Source organism: Ambystoma mexicanum, chromosome 3q (assembly GCF_040938575.1).
Source record: "Ambystoma mexicanum isolate Mex_15411 chromosome 3q, UKY_AmexF1_1, whole genome shotgun sequence".
NCBI classification, from domain to species: domain Eukaryota; kingdom Metazoa; phylum Chordata; class Amphibia; order Caudata; family Ambystomatidae; genus Ambystoma; species Ambystoma mexicanum.
The window spans coordinates 117,491,126-117,508,277 of NC_090926.1; the positions used below are offsets into that span (position 1 = coordinate 117,491,126).

General features: G+C 49.8%; 1 protein-coding gene and 1 long non-coding RNA gene across 3 annotated transcripts in view; both read right to left on the minus strand.

Annotated features, from left to right (window-relative positions):
* Nucleotides 1-13,544, minus strand: part of LOC138582196 (uncharacterized) — a 77,421-nt gene extending 63,877 nt beyond the window's left edge. The window contains exon 1 of the long non-coding RNA XR_011304971.1: nucleotides 13,244-13,544. This is a non-coding gene — a long non-coding RNA (uncharacterized lncRNA). The remainder of the gene's footprint in view (nucleotides 1-13,243) is intronic.
* On the minus strand, nucleotides 1,579-8,641 carry HOXC12 (homeobox C12). 2 transcript variants are annotated; one of them, XM_069653271.1, is made up of 2 exons: nucleotides 7,905-8,641; nucleotides 1,579-4,697 (listed from the first exon to the last, which is right to left on the minus strand). In XM_069653271.1, exons 1-2 carry the CDS (start codon nucleotides 8,500-8,502, stop codon nucleotides 4,459-4,461), a joined length of 837 nt encoding a protein of 278 aa, XP_069509372.1. In that variant the 5' UTR covers nucleotides 8,503-8,641; the 3' UTR covers nucleotides 1,579-4,458. The 2 variants fall into 2 exon arrangements, with proteins under 2 accessions (XP_069509372.1, XP_069509373.1); XM_069653272.1 differs by having other exon boundaries at nucleotides 7,935-8,606.
* Nucleotides 13,545-17,152: the final 3,608 nt, after the last annotated feature.

Here is a 17,152-nt window from a genome sequence, read left to right on the forward strand (position 1 = left end):
TAGGCTGCTATATGGATTGGCGCACTTGCACTCACAAAGGTATGAGTATGCTTCTAAATGGATTAATGCACTTACACTCTGAAAGGTATGCGTGTGCAGCTGCATGATTGAGGCACTTGAGCGTTGCAGGGTATGCATACGCTGTTGTATGCACTCGTGCACTTACACTCTGCAGGGTATACATGTTCAGCTGTATGGATTGGTGCACTTGTACTCTGTGGGGTATACGTGTGTTGCTTAAGGATGGAGGCCCTTGCACTGTGCAGAGTATGCATATACTGCAGTATGGATTGATGCACTTGAACTCTGCAGGGTATACGTATGCTGCCATATGAATGGATGCCCCTGCATTTTGCAGGGTATACATGTGCGGATGTGTGGATTGGTGCACTTGCACTTTGCGGGGTATCCATACATGCCTGTGCATATGAATATTATTGGCATTCATGCATAAACTGGGGTTTCTTGCGTAATAATGGAGCTTGGCTTGTAAACGTATAGTATGATGGTTTATGGTTTATGTGCCCTTTTTAAGAAATTCTATGATTATTAATTTTAAAAAAGGTCCGAAAACGCAGCATACCAAGCCTCGTGCCAGGAATGTGCGTGTATTTTACAACTCTGTGAATGCTGGTTATGTTTCTGCGCTTCAAAATTGAACAGAAAGGTACAGATGTGTAACGTGTTTATTCGGTTTACGTGTGTATGTATGGTCAGACAGCGCAGGTCCCATACACAAGAAACATTTACCTAGCTTCCAGTTTCAATAATGCTTAATTCTCATGATCAGCCTGTTCAAAAGCACTCTTCATCCCCCACCCCCGCCCCCCCAAGCGAGCAGGGCGCGGGAAATACAGGTGACGGGGATATTGCCTGCGCCCTTTCGCATCATATGTCAAGGAGAGGTACATATGCTGAGATTAAGCTAAGCAATCTCCTTACAGACCAGCCTCTCGTACACTCAACACATGGTCGATGTTTTGGAGTTTCCTTCCGCGTGTGAGCCCTCCTGTTAAGGCTTCTGATTTGTGTTATTGTGGCCATTCTCCATTCTGGGGAGCAGAGAAGCACTGTCTCTGAGTGACCCCATCCCCTCTGCTGCTCAAAGATGTGACTTCCGGGTCTCAGACTGCGCTAGGCCCACGCCCTGCGAATCGGGCAGCATTTTGGCATACATTTAAGGCCGTTCTGAAGTGTTTTGTAAGATGTGTCACATGACTTGTGGGAGGGCGGGTGAGGGTGGGCAGAGCTGGTAACCTTCAAACTGCCCTCTTCTTACCCCCATGCCCAGGGTTCCTAGATATAAACGTTGATCCCTACCTTTCAATTCGATCACCATGTCTGAGCACTGCAAACCCTAACTAGTCTCCAGCTTAGTGCTTCATCCCAAATTCCGAACTCGCCCCCCTTTTTTCTCTGCAACTATACATACATGTGTTTCTGTTTGAAGGTCTTTTCTTATAAGAATGGCAGTCAGATGTGCCCAGCCACATGTAAAGAAAGAATGTTATAGTGCCTCTCTTGGCAAATATCCAGCAACAAAAAAAAACTATTCGGTCGTCAGAAAACCACACAAGCTATGAGACATTTCGTTTATTATCAGAAACCACATCATGATACATTCAATATTATCATCATTCTTATTTTTATATACCATGAAACAAACGTTTTGTACAGAGCTATTATATAAAGCCTCGAGCGTGCTTTGACAGACAGGAGCACTAACATTCTACAGCTAGCAGTAAACAAGACATGGGAGTTATATGGTGGACAGCAGCATATTCACAATAGCAATAAACTCAATTATACAGAGGCTATAAAACGGATGTCACGCACAAGGGAGACGCTATCACAAGAGCACAGCAGAGTCCTCCGTCGAGGGCACGCACAACAAAATCGGAAAGAGAATTTGGCATTTATATATATTTTTATGTTACATGTTCCTCTGAAGATATAGCACGAAGATGTTTTTTTTTTAATCGCCCACACATTTAAAGTTGCATTTATTTGCTGGTGGTTTATGTATTTATTTATTCGTGTATTTAGGATATGTCGATTACTTTTGTCACATTCCTCCGATACAACTGAGACAAATACAAAAAATATACATAACTACTTAGTTAAAAACAATAACGTAAATATTTTAGTATAGAAATCCACAAATATTGTTTGAGTTACATTTAAACCCACGCCTCCTAAATTGGCCCTGCATGTGGGCAGAATGGCCGAGTGCATAGTGTCTTTCACATACTTTGGGGAATAATAAGAGAAATGGAAAAAAGACTGTTGTTTTTATAATACACGAAAACATTCATTTGGCAACAGAAGATTCGCCCGACGCCTGTGCTGGTTCCTGCAGCAGGCCAGGTGGTGTTCGAATAGTAACGCGGCACGGAACGGAGCTTTTGAAATCACGGTATTCTGACGAGTAGTGCCAATGAGCGCTCAATGGTGTCTTATCATCTTCGAACATGGCCGCTGCGTTCCACGGCAGAGCCTGAAAACACCCACCCCCTGGATGGCTTGAGCTCGTCCAAACGGCCAGCCGAGGCCCGAATGTAATTTGCACTGAAATGCTGTGCATTGCCCGAGGAACTCATAGTTAACCCTTTTCCACGTTCTCTGAGCGTAGAAATACATATGCCGTTGTCGAGGTTTGAAGGACCGGCCCATTTCATTTACAAAGCCTTTGTTAATTGGACTTTCCCACTGTAAACCAGGCTCGGGTAGCATTTTCAAAGCGCGGCCTAGGGACTAATCCACATGCTGAAGAGAGAGAGGGGTGTTTGGGTGCTATTTTTGCCTTTGCTAAGGCGCAGTGTTGTGGAAAGATGTGCTCCCTTTTAGCAGCTCGTTAACGATTCATTTCCCCCACCACTAGTAGCCGGTAGCACGTGATGACAACCCCCCACCCGCGTTTTGTAATAAAATGAATCCCCCTTCGAAATAAAAGAAGTGAAGCAGAGCGTCAAAGCCCACCGTGTTGTCCTGTATATATTTATTTAATGTCGATGGTCTTGTTCTTACTCATTCCCTGCTGCGTGGGGATGTATGCGGCCCGTACATTAATATTTCAATTGTCTCATCTTATCTGTCCTGCATTCTTGGCCGGCTACTTATTAACGTGTGTACTGTGCATTGCAGCAATCCCCCCCACCCCCGCCCCTCCCCATCTCTTTCTTTAACGCAGCGTTCCTTCTTTGCGTTTCCCGGACTGCAATAAACCTTTTTATGACACACATACCTGACAGTTATTACTCAGCTAATGGTTATTTCCCTCCGCACACAGACAGGGAGGGAAAAAAACGCAGCGAGCTAATGTTTCTCTGTAGACTCACTTACTGCGGCGGAGAAGGGGGCCGCATTTAACAGGAGCTCAAGCTGAAGGCCTAATCGCGCCTGTGAAAATTACCAGCACACAGTTAACAAAATAAAATGTCCTTTATAAATGTCAAATTAAATGCTACTTTTTCTGAGTCCCGCGGATCCGCAAAAAGACATTCTTTGTGCCATGAGGATATCGGTGGGTTTTTTTTTTGTTTTTTTTTACAGTTTCGAGACTCTCCTCATTTTGGAGTTTATGGTAGGCTGTACACATTCAAAAAGGGTGTTCATTTATCTCGTCTTCTGCTGTGGAGTCACGTTATTCGAAATAAGAAAAAGGACGTGGCGTCCACACCTCGGCAATGTCCGTTGTGTGCATATGAAATGTGTAAACAATGTTTGGCTGCGAGGCGGGTGTAGGGGCGAAGCTACCCCCGCCCCACGACACAAGAGAGCTATATTTTCGCATTCGTTTCATTCGCCTTCTGCTGTGTCCATCAAAGGGAGCACGGTGGGTGTGCAGGGAGGGCGCAAGCACACATGTACCTACCCCCGGGGCATTCATTCCAGCGAGTCCTGCCCTTACATTCTCATTGCTTAGGCCTCGGGGGACTGACCCTGGGCCACGTGGCTGTGGAAAGACGAACAGGCGCCCCTAATACTGAAAATAAGCACCCCACAAAGGGGTGACTGCAGTTCACGAGCCCACGGCACCCCCTTACACGGCGTGCGTGCATGTATTTATTGATCGTTAGGCCCTGCACGGGGAACAAAGGCATCGGTGGAACATGCACGGGGACACACTGAGACCCGAGGGGGAGCAGGCTGACAGCTGTTTTCCGGGACGATGCCTGCGCGATTCCCCCTCGGGCTCTGCCCAGCCAGGCTGGCGCAGGACCCCTCCACCCCGGCAGCCGGATTTCCGGGCACTATGACCTGGTCCGTGTGTGTGTGTGTGTGACACCTTACTGGGTCCCCGTGTCGGTAACATCTGCGCCAAAGGGTCCATGACTCGCTCTCTCTCTCTCTCTCGACAGTACAAACAAACGGAAAACATCACTGACGTTGCACCGCGGCCTGGACACAGTCTGGGGGCGTCCCTGGCAGAAGATGGGGTCCTGCTGGCGGGGGGGCTCAGAAGAAGGAGAGCGCCTGCTCTCGCAGGAGCAGCCGCTTCTTCTTCATCCGCCGGTTCTGGAACCAGATCTTGACCTGCTGATCGCTGAGGTTCAGGCGGTCGGAGAGCTCTCTCCTCCGTTGGCGGGTGATGAACTCGTTGACCATGAACTCGCCCTCCAGCTCGGCCAGCTGCAGCTTGGAGTAGGGCTTGCGCTTCTTCCGCGAGCGGGTGTGCATCGGGTACCAGGGGACCCCTGAGGACCAAGACAAAATGGGGGCGTTAGAAGAGCGTGCTTACATTGCAAATCATTAGCACATGATAAACGCGCGTGTAATGTGCCGCTGCAACCCGCTTCTGCCCACAATCCATCATCACCCCTCCTTACCCATCTCTCTGTATTCCCTGGCCCGTCACCCATCCTTCATCTCTTTGCCATTCTCTCACCCCTCCCCCCACCATGCCTATGGCATTCTATAGGTCTGATTCACAAAGCGTTTTACAATGGGATTTTTCTTATTGCAAAACGCTTTGGGAATCGGGCCCTATTTTTGTAGCTGTAGCTCTCTGTTACTATCGCTTTCTGTCTCCTTCGCCGCTCTCTTGATTGCTTTTGTACTTTTCCTCTCTCTTCCCATCTCCTCTTTCTATATTTCACTATCCCATATATTAAATGTATCCCCTTCCTTCCTTCCTTCCTTCCTTCCTTCCTTCCTTCCTTCCTTCCTTCCTTCCTTCCTTCCTTCCTTCCTTCCTTCCTTCCTTCCTTCCTTCCTTCCTTCCTTCCTTCCTTCCTTCCTTCCTTCCTTCCTTCCTTCCTTCCTTCCTTCCTTCCTTCCTTCCTTCCTTCCTTCCTTCCTTCCTTCCTTCCTTTCCTCCCTCCCGCACACGAATTGATGAAACTGAAGCAGAGCCGTTATCAAAACATCCATTAAATACAGGGATGTGAATGTTACACCATGATTGCATGTGTGTTCATCTATGCACACATGTGCAGGCACCTATTTAGTTATGCATATCACAAAAACGAGCACACACGCGTATGCCAATGTCATTTTCAGTATTAAAGGAAGGGCCTGATTTACAAAGCATTCTCCAATGGGATTGCGCCATTGAAAAGCGCGTTTGTAAATCAGGCTCAGATATCTCACTGCATGCAGAGAGACGAGTACGCGGGGCGAGGAGTCTGCTGCTGGCACAGTTGATATGCGGGTCCACGTCCGCCTTCGGGAGTTTTAACATTCGTGTTTATAATGCCAGTATCTCATGTCGATGCTGCATGCTTTTTTTTGCGCCCCCAATCTCTGCGTGAATAGCAGCAAATGTTGGTTTCATGACTCCCTCTTTTAAAGCGAAACCCTCTTTTAAAGCAACACCTGCTTTTCAAATAAATGTAATGGTCTCTAGCTGGTGTTCTTTATTTTTTTTTGTTTACATTTCCATGTCCACGGACTCCGATCCATCCCCGTGTCACAAGTGTTTAGGAAAAAAAGCCGCGCCCCCCCTCAGGAACGGGCGTCTGGTCCAACCGCCAGTACACTCGTTAGCAATTGTTATTTTGCAATAATAAATAATAATCCCCTTAGATACGGGTACAGGTTTTATAGCACATGTCATGCATTACTTGATGTGAGTCGGGTATGTGAGTGCATGTTTTACAGAAGATATGAGAGGCCGAGGCGCGGGCGTCTGTTGTAGGGAAACCATCCTGCCTTTAGCTGTGGCTGTTTGCTGTGGGGAAAGCAACATGCTCGACATATGTCGGCATATGTGTGTCCAGTACATGGAAATCGCCATGCGTTAAGCAATGTGTTCCAGCTGCGGGGAAATGGCCACCGTTGAGGGTATGTGCGTGTGCTACAGGGAGGGACCCCTTCATGCCTTTAGCTGTGGCTGTTTGCTGTAGGGAAAGCAACATGTCGACATGTGTGTGCGATACAAGAACATCGCCATTCGTTAAGCCATGTGTGCCAGCCATGGGGGAATGGCCACAGGCGGAATGTATGTTTCTTATAGGGTAAGCATCCCGCTTTAGCCCTGATCTTTTCACTAGAAGGAAAGACACAAGCCCGTAGCTTTGTCCGCATGTTAAATGCAAAGCATCATATGTCATGCTTCATGTGCCACCCATAGGGAAATGAGCGTAGATATGCATATGCGTGTCTCCTATATGTAAATAAGACTGCCTTTGGCTATATGTGTCTGATATGCGAAAACGGCATCCCTTCATCTCCGCGTATATGTTGCATACAGAACTGCTAGGACAGTAGCTACTTGTGCTTGAGATACGGAAACACTGTGTGCCATGTAGTGCGTGTGGCAGACATGTGTGAACAACCACAGCCCTGGGTACGTGAAACTCTCATCCGAAAACGCCGTGCTTTTGGCCAGGCATATCTTTTTATAGAAGGAGCACACGTGGAGCTGTGTGCGTGTGCTATTCGGAAAAGCATCATGGCGTGCAGTGTGTGTGAGGCAGCCACGTGTGACCTATCAGAACTATAGGTATGGGTGTGTTATTCGAAAGCACCATCCCCTATAGAATGCATAGCTCTTGGAAGGAATTATCGCCGCTGCAGCAATCTGGGCCCGTTATTGGATATGTGGGCCAGCCAGCTGGGAACTATCACAGCTACTGCTGTGTGTGTCGTCTTGATGGGAAACACTACACTTTCTGTAAGCACATCTCCCATCAGGAACCAGCACAGCTATAGCTGTGTGCCTTTCCCGGGGACAAACAGCATGGCTTAGATATGTATATATGCAACAGGAACTAGCATAGGCAATGCTGTGTGTGTCTTAGATGCCAAAATAAAACAGCACTGCAGTCAGCATGTGTGCCCGCTATGCGGAAACCAGCGTGGCTAATGCCAGCTGTCCGCAATCAGGTACATGTCGAAGTTATTTGTAATATATAACCCTGCCGTTTAAAAGGAAAGCCCGGTGCCTTTAGGTGTGTGCGCCAATGGGGTACAGGGGAACCCTGGTGCCGTCGGCTCCCTATTTATTCCACATGGGAGCCATCCTGCCGTTAGCTATGGTGTGCAGGCCACATGCGGGGACCGGAGCGCTGCGCCTGCTTCTTTCTCGTCACACAAAGGGCTGTGACTTTGACTCCGCGAGTTTCAGCGCGTTTTATGCAATGGGCAGAATACCACCCACCACCCCAGGCGCATATGGGTGCCCTGATCTAGTTTATTGGATATTTACATGTTTATGGCTTGTTTCCCTGTCTCCCCCTCACCCTCCTTTACAAGAGGCAGCAGCTACTATGAGATGAAGGCATTTTTTACTGCTACCCCTAGCGGCCTGCGGCAAACTTGCACGCCTCAATCAGGCGCTCGAGCCAGGGAAGAGATCCTGCATTCTGGCAGTCCTGCTGAATGCAAACATCCAAAGCTGCCTGCAGCAGCATCCCCCCCGCCCCCAGACTCCCCGCCCCCAGAACCCCCAACACACACACCTGGAAGAACGGGGGGGCGCCCCCACTTACCGCCGCCGGGGATGCCGCCTCCCTGGCCGAGGGGGGACGCCATGGAGCCGGGCTCGTTGGCCGAGTTCTTGGTGCCGTCGTTGAGCAGGGACGAGCTGGAGTCCGACTCCAGGGACTGGCAGGAGGGCGGGTCGTGCGGCGCCCCCTCGGCCGTCGGGTAGTCGTACTTGTTGAAGCCGCCGGCCATGCCACTGAGGAGCCCCGGCTCCAGGGGCATGAGGACGTTGTCGCCCCGCAGCCTCTCGTCCCGCTTCAGGCCGGGGCTCTCGGAGCAGGCGTCCCGGTAGTAGCACTTGCTCTCCTCCACCCGGGCAAGCTCGCAGGCCCGGCCGAAGGACGGGTTGAGGGACACCGGGCTGCCGAGGTAGGACTGGGGGTAGCCGTTGCAGGGCTCGGGGGGCGCCCAGGGCAGGGAGCAGACATTGTCCCTGCGGGGATAGGAGAGGGGAGGCAGACCGGACAGCTGGCCCCCCGATGCTCGGAAATTGGGGAAGTAGAAGGTGTCCCCCGTGTGGATGTTTACCAGCGGTCCCACAAACCCGGGATTAAGCAGGTTATGTTCGCCCATTTCCGCGGGCCTGACCGAGAGCTTCTAGTTTATTGCTATCTGACATTAAACATAGTTAAACCTAGGGGTGCGCCCCATTGGCTCCCGGGCTTCACGTGGGCCTCTGCCTGCTTTCGACGCCAGGTCGCCTCCCCCTTCTTGGCAATTTGAGACCAAACACGGCGTTAGGCTCTGCCTCTTTCTGACATTTTTTTTTTTTTAAAAGAGGACCTTGACCAGACAACAATTTAACAATTAATAAATACAAAATAGAAGTCTCCACGACCAGCAACCAAATGTAATACTATAAAAATGCACAGCCCCCTCCACCCTTCCCTCATCGGAGCCTCCCTGACAGCTGGCCTGAGGGCGCATTGGCTCCTCATTAATTAGCCCGCTGATTAACTAAAAACAGTGGATATCCAGAATATTTGCCAATAAATTAGCGTTAGGTCTCATGTCATATAAAGTTAACAGGGCTCCTTAACAGGCAGGCGAAGGCACCCGACCGCAACAGGACGCTGCCCTTCGCGCATCTTAAAGCCTTTAACAAGATTCCTGCAAATAAAAGAATGCGCTTTTAAGGAGTAGCCTGCTTTCGCGCCCCGGGCAGAGCGCTGTGGGCGCCCACCGGCCCCCTTCCTTCACAGACTCCAGGCGGCGGCCACATTAAGACGCCCCAACCTTGATTTTCTGTCCTATTCAAATTGGATACATTCAAGTCTCCATAAATGCGCGCAAAGCACCGCAGATCCGCCTCTGGCCAGAGAGGCATTTTGCTTAAATGTGAGCCTTTATCCGATCTGTAAGGGCAGTCTAGATTTCGGAGTCTGCATGGAGCTGCACGGGAGCCGGCCCTGCAGCCCAGGTGACGCCTGTGGGGCCACGGTAAACATCCCAGCCACAGCGGAGCCTTCAGGCAGAGCTAAAGCTTGCCTTTAGACCGCCAGGCTCATCAAGACCCCCGTCCCCCCCACCGCCCACCGCCCCAAGTCCGCAAAGCCCCGCGAACGCCAGTGCCAACACAGGCACGTTGGGGGCCGGGACTGCCAATAGGAGTGGTGGGTGTTCATTCTGGCGCATTCATGTCCGCGGTGGCACCCTTCTGCAGCCCCTGCAGTGGCCCTGGGACCCTGGAGGGGGGGGGGGGGCAAGGGAGAGCTATCCATAGGATCCGCTACAGGCTAGCCCAGGCGCAGCTATCCTGGAGGCCTCCACGCAGCCTCGGGCCTTACATTTTACATAGATGCTTATTCATGTCATACCGACATCCCGGACTTGGAGTCTCGCTATGCGGTGTACGTCCGGCACGCCGCCTTTCTCTGAGCATATGTGCACAAACACCTGAGCTGGACCCGGCGTAAACACACAACCGCACACAAAGACTGCATCAGGCAATTCGAGCTAAACTGTTAAAGCTTTGTTCAGAAATGTACACAAACAGACACACAGCCCTGAAACACACATTACAGGGGTGTAGATACACGAAGAGTCGGAGGAGGCTGATAGAGAGCCGGGGAGAAAGAACCCGTCCTCGTGGACGTCACTGGAGAGTTACACATGGCACAATGCGCCCCATGGCAATGCGCAAAGCGCGCGCGCACGCTCCTGCTCCTTAGCATTGCATCGGCTCACACATCTTTCTCCCCAATACTCCAGCCCTGTATTGCTTGCCTCCCGCCTCTGCTAACCCCCCTCGTACTTTACAGGTACCAAGCTCGCGGCAGCTTGCACGCTTGGCATGCCTGCCAGGGCCTGTAGAAAGCTCTGCCAAAGCCGGGGAGGAACAGTGGTGAGATGCAATGGCAACGTCCATCGGTGTCCTGCAAGTTGGCTTCTGAAACCGGCACTCGTTTATTCAGGTTGCCTTTACATCACAGGTGGGCGCTTTACAAATGACAAATACATAAATAAATAAAATCACATCTGAAACGCAACCAGGCAGTGATGTCCGACCCGAGGCCCAGCCCGGAGTTTCCGTCTCGCTGCCTGTGTTCGGTAAACATTGTGATGGCGTGCAATCTCTTAATAAAGGCATTCCTTTGTAATCTCTCTTACTATTCATACTTGCCACCAAACAAAAGTCACAGGCGGTGAATTTATTTCGCCACTGAAACTGCTTTATGGCCGTTCAGGTCCATGCTTTGCGAAGCTGCAGCAACACAACCCTTTACCACCCCATAAATAACATGTGCTGCGAGTCTGTGCCTGTAGGCATCATGTATGGCACAGCCTGCACACATGTCACAGATGCGCGAGTCTCTTTATCGTCCGGGGACGTGCGAAGCGGGTGTTCGGTTATGAAAGCACACTGCGCTGCAGGAGGGTGTCTCTCGGTGATATCACAAGATATCCTAAAATAAGGGACTAAAGAACATGCCCGCAGGCCGTATCCTTTTCATGCATGCGTGTTTGGCTCTGGGCTTCCTCTTCTGTTCCTTCCCCAAGTTTGTGAAACCTTTGAGAAACAGGCAAGGACAGAGGCACGCACCTCTGATCGGAATGTTGACCCTCTCCCCTCGGCTCGAGCTCCACGTTGCCATGTGTATGCCAACACATCGGTGCCAGGTGGCACGGGCTCTCCCGCTAACAGCGTGAAGGGAACTCGCTGGCAAGGCAGATATTTTCCTTTTCACGCCTGACCTTAAGATTCCGTTAACTTCATGGCAAGGAACAGGGCCATACAGCCCCCCACCATTGTGAAATATCTAATACTCACCAGAACTAATAAACTACGAAAGAAAGCAAAATATAGCGCGCAGTCACGTGTTTTACCGAATGCGCCATCGGCGCCTGACTTCCCGTTATTTGCGGGTTAAAGTTAACGCTCCGCCGAACAAGAAAATATTGTGAAGTTCATTTCGTAAAAAGTGGCTTTCGAAAAATATGATGCCGACAACATTGCGGCACGTTTGCTGTAGTAAGTTACAGGCTGAGCGGTGCTCGGAAGGAACGGCGTAACCTTAAACACGGGGCGCCCTTCCTGGCAGGGTTCGGATATGTAATTCAGTGGCGCGGGGCGCAGTTCAAGGTCATTGTCTTGGCGTGGGGGGAGAGGGAGCGGCGTCTCGGGCTGAGAGACGCCGGGCGGATGTCGCGGGTGACGGCCAGGAGCCTGTGCCTTCAGCCAGCTTCACTCGGTCGTTATGTCGCTCGGCAGCACTGACCGCAGACGTGGCCACTTACCGGTGACTGGAGGATGGCCTGATGGTACAAGCGTCCAGGGCCAGGCAGAGACGCTAACAGAGAGTGCCCCTCGCTCCTCAAGATATACCTCCCTTTGTGTGTTCTTGTCCAACTGGATGTGTGGTGTGTGTGTGTGCACGGGAAGCGGATTACAGCACATAGACATCCTTGCCATATTTATAAATCATTATTATTGCCCATATCTTAGATATGTAACTAGGGAGGGGGTCACACAGGTGTGTGAAATTAATGTGTACACTTTAATGTTTACACTCATCTCAAGTGTAGTTCCGCGTTGTATGCGAGGTATTACCGCAGACTCACGTAAGTTGCCATTTCTGGGCACAGACTCGCGATGACTGCAGCACCACTGTGATGCCGGAGGCGAGGCCCCGGGTATATGTTCTCATGTTGCCTTGGCGTGGGGCATCAGGGCACGAGAGGCGTCCCAGTGCGCCCACCGAGAGTCAGGTGTGAATGTGACCCGCCCATTATAGACCGATCGCTACTGTTATCTTTTGGAAGTGGGACGGGGTATCTTTCACTTCATGTACCGGAAATCTGCGTGTTTCCGGGTGCTTTTCAGGAGCCTGTGTGCGCGGGAGCGGCCGACGGCGCGGATTCAGGCAAGAAGAGGGAGGGCACATACACAACGACACGTTCCTCCAGTAAATATCACCGACTAATCATAACACACAGAAACACACATTCATGTGCATGCAAATACACGAACACACGATACACACAATATCCACCCTGGGCACTTCTACAGCCTCATCCAGCAGGAAACACAATATGCCATTATTTAGCATTGGTCAATGCCCCCATTCGTTATCGCAGGGCTGGGCGTGGGCGCGGTTTAAATGCAGCCCCTGCTCCTTAAACACATCCTTGCCCAAAGACTCGGCCCCCTTGTCTCTGATGCTCGCCCGAGTGCCCTGCGCGGGCCGTCACCCCGTGCTTTAAGGGCACGAAGAGAAAATGCTACCATCTCTTTTCTGTAGCAGACCGGCCCTTTCGTTTGTGCCAAAATGTCAACAGTGCCAGACGCGTCACATGCCCACTGGATCCGTTTTTTTTCCTGTGGCGATATTGAATTCCTCGGCTGAATTCCATTTAAAGCAAAGCCCGCCCCTAACCCCCAGCCCGCCCCTAACCCCCCCCCCCCACCCTCTTCAAGTAGCAGGTATGACACTGATGTAATTAGAAACAGCGCTTTATAGTTGCGACGTGGCTTTTGCGAATACTGCAAAGGGCCTTTTGCAAGAATAAGTCGACGATTGAAATGCACTTCGTTAGGCTCACAGCACTCGTGTGTTTACAGACAGACAAGTGACCAGCTAGAGACAAAGGCCGGCACATTCGTTTGAGGGGGGCGAGATAACTTGACTTTGAAAGCGCCAACACACGCTAATGTCAGGAAATGCGCGTGTGGCCTGGGTGCAATTCAGAGCCGTTTGCCTATTATTTCCCAGACTCCATTTCGCACGGAGTGGTAAAGAATCATTAAGTTTAATGTGCTGCTGGCTATCTGCGGGCAGGCGGCGGAAAGGCCTTCAATGGCAAGTGTACTCACCCCGCGGACGCGCAAAGCCTCTCCCACAGACAGCTCGCTCGCCAGGTGTCAAGTCGCCATTTCCCGTGTTTTCTCTGTGCCTTGAGAAAAGTGGGTGAGTTCGGGGAGCGGGGTCTGGAGGGGCGACTTGCAGACAAAGGGGAGGAAGGACATAACTTTAGGGGGGGCTTCCTCCGAGCCTTTATGGCTGGCCATTAGACGCCCTGTCTAGACAGGGAGGGGGATGGGGGGCATCTTGTTTGTCTGTAAACAGGGGACGCTGGCCTGCTGAGCGGTCCGCTCTCCTCTCTGCGCCAGAAGAGCAGGGCTGCTCGCCGGATCATATTGTCACTCACGTGATGTCAAGGTCAACACAGCTGGGCAGGCACAGTCAATGTCAAGGGTAGCTCGGGCGTGACGTCACCGCCTGCGCCGGGCCCAGTGCCCGCGGATCCCACGTACGCCCTGGGGATCACGCATTATGAGTGGGGGTTCTCTTGGGAAATCGGAACGGTCGATGGGCCCACTCTCTCCAGGGAGCGTCGATTTGCAAGCTTTAGAAACATAGAATGTCCCCAAAACTAGAATTCGTGAACGGGTTCGTGGCATTTATCTCTGAGATGAAGGCAACCCATAATGGCTCGATCCAGGGTGACAGGATAAAACACCCCCTAGTTCCATGGCTCCATACAGCGCAAATAATGACATCGAAAAAGGGCATTCGAATCGCTCGGAATAATAGCAGATGGTATTTTAAATTACACAGATTGGTCTTTCGAGAAGCGTTATGTTGTCCCAAGGAGCAGCAGAAGTGAATTCTAGAAAGATTTTGCCCTCTTCACACGGTGCCCAGTATAAACCACGTAATCGATAGCTCGAATAAACACACAGTTAATCAGTTTAGAAGAAGCAAACGGCTCTGAAGGATGAACAGAATCGGTCAAGTGGCACAGCGAGTAGAGCGCTCGCTTTGACATCCGTGCAGAGCCTGCTAACGCAGGTTCGAATCCCGGCGGGGCCAATCTCAGCCTTTCATCCTTCCGAGGTCGATAAATGAGCACCACACACCGTGGGTAATAATAAGCAGCGCTCAGATACCTGAGGGTTTGTAGCGCTATATAAAAGCCTAATTATTATTATTATTATTATTATTAGAAGTAGGGGGTCACACTGAATAACTTCCCGTTCGTATTGTTTAATGCACTTCAAAATACACGATAATGAATGGTCGGAACGCACGTGCTCCCTTCGTGTGGTCACACTAGGGTAAAAGTCCTTACATTCAAAAACGCTTTGCAAATCGGGCGCCTGGTGTGCTTTTTTGGGCGCTGCCAGGATCCATACCAAGCAAAGCATGCTTTCTTTTCCCGCTGTTTATTTATTGCGCACCTCATTTTATAGAGACGGCGACGGGCGCGTTATTCCTCGGCACTGTTTTCCTATTTGAACTTGGCAGATAGGAGTGTAATGGCCTGAGGCCGAGTGAATGCTTCTTCATAGCACTGCCTGAAAAAGAGGGGATAGGTCCGGGGAATTCCCCAAAATAGGACGCCCACGAAATAGCGAGTGCTCCAGTGAATACCGCCACTGCTTTTTAGAAATGGCGCAAAGTACCCGCCTGATTCAGCGCACAAAATCTATCGATCAAGCTCTCTATCTATGACCACTGCCCATGTAAAGACCCAACTTTCTTTCTTTCTTTCTTTCTTTCTTTCTTTCTTTCTTTCTTTCTTTCTTTCTTTCTTTCTTTCTTTCTTTCTTTCTTTCTTTCTTTCTTTCTTTCTTTCATCTCACGAAAACATAATCGAATGTTATATTGGAGTGTACCCAAGAAGCGGGATGGTTCATATTGCCATGCTTCTTTCTAGTGTAGGTTTCTTCTCATTGTCACACCACATAACATGAATAAGTATTGTAGTACATTTAGAAAACATGGTATTACACGCTGTTTCCCACCTGAAAACGAAACCTTACACTGAGCGGGTGCTCAGACACACAGCCCGCATTTTTCTTTTCAGCCTCAGGCCCACGAATGACCGCAAGCCCATGCAAAGCACACGGATGCGGCCTTACATGGCGTTCATTTCATGGTGGTTGGGGGACTTTATAAGGTTCAAGGCAGTGCGGGCTGCACTCTGTATGCAGCTCCATACCTACTTCAATTCAAGATCCGTCTTTGGACGACGCACATCAGCTGTGTACAATTATTTGGACACACCAGAAATCACCTAGGGGTCCATTGTTTTTAGAGATGTCAGTAAACACAAGTCATGTCGCCATTCCATGTGTCCGACTCTGTGAACATGTGTGCATGTATAAAAGCTTCTCATATGCGTCCATCCGAATGTGTGTGGCATTTTCACTTTAAAGGATCCGCTCTTGAATGCGGTCGCTAAAGCCATTCATTTTCTATGGCGCTGCCCGCGAGTAGATTTCCATTTATAAAAGCGGTTCCTATTTCTTGCTCCAGTTTTTCTTAAAATTGTCCGCACCACAATACATGCATGTCCTATACCCGTATCCGCCTGCGTGCACATATTTACATTCATAAAAGCATCATTGAAGTTTTGCGTCTATCCGAATTTGGGGGGCATTTTTATTTTAAACAATCCGCCCCCGAATGCGAATCCCGTATCCCCGTGCTTTCTACATTCATGTCCGACTGTGTGAATACATTTGCATTGATAGAAGCTTGCCTATTCATCCGAATTCGGGTGGATTAGATTGGATTTTTCAGACCAAAGGAGCTGCATCATCGATATTCACACAATCCTTCGTTTTTTGGATTCAGATGGATTTTATAAAAAGACATGAGGGCTTTAGTCAAAGCCTTCCGTGCCACACAGCCATCCAAAGTCCTTTCGTTCTGCACGTTTGGCATTTTCGAGAATGATGATGTGTTCATCATCATTTATTTGTAAGACCAGTGTCTGCATTGCTACACATTTCATCCCTCTCTATCTGTCCCCACGCCTCAGCAGCTCACCCACACACGGCAGCCAACATATCCTCAACATCGGGAACCCCCGGACGCCAGAGCGGAAAAACACCCGAGATGCTTCGGAAAATCCCCGTTCGTTATCTGAGATCGGGTCCGCGAAGTTTACTGTAGTACGGGATGCATGTTCAAGAACAAATCATAAAGTGCTTTTACATAAAGAAAAGTGTTTGAAATCAGTACATATCATTCGACCACTTACATATGAATATGAATTCAGTGGAAACTCAGTAATCGAACTAATAATGGTGCTGAACAGTTTTACAGATGTGATGAATATTTTGCACCAATAATATGCTGATCCACACAGAAAAAGACAGCCTTGCGCCTCTTTCAAGTCGATTACACGATCAAAGATTGGGAGGGCACCGAAGCCCTGGTTCTGGATGGCCGCTCCCCGGGTTTCTCTGCATACAGCCAACTACCTACTGTGCCCCCCTCCCCTCTAGCACCCCCCAAGTCTCCAGATATCACGGACAGACAGGCCGGAGGAGTTCTCTGTGCTAGTGTTTTCTGCGTGTGTCCTATGGATTGTACGTGTTTCAGTGGGGGACTGTGTATTGTTAAGTGCGACTTTTGTTTCTGTGTGTGTTTGTGCGTGAACATGTTCACTGCTCTTACGTGGGCTGTGTGTGATCGCATTTTGTGCATGTGTGTGTTTGTTTGAACACCGTTGTTTATCGGACGAAAAAAGAACGAGTAGCGCATATCAAATTCAAACACACACCTTTCTCCCTTGGCACATTGATTCTTTGAAAAAAAAAACATTTGTAATAAGATCCACAGTTGTTTACACACTATTTTCATACTCGCCCACATAACTGTGAGCAAATTCGCCTCCAAATTTGGCATGCACAACATGCCTGCTATGTTCCTCAAGTTTCATCAAGAAGGGCTTATTTTGGCAAAGATGTTGCAAATAAAAAGCTGGA

What these genes read in the sequence shown, in the direction of transcription:
- HOXC12 (XM_069653271.1), bottom strand. Translation starts at nt 8,502, where the DNA reads ATGGGCGAACATAACCTGCTTAATCCCGGGTTTGTGGGACCGCTGGTA. An exon ending in GCGCCCCCCCGTTCTTCCAG is followed by an intron (nt 4,698 to 7,904) that starts GTGTGTGTGTTG and finishes CTTGGTCCTCAG; the next exon opens with GGGTCCCCTGGTACCCGATG.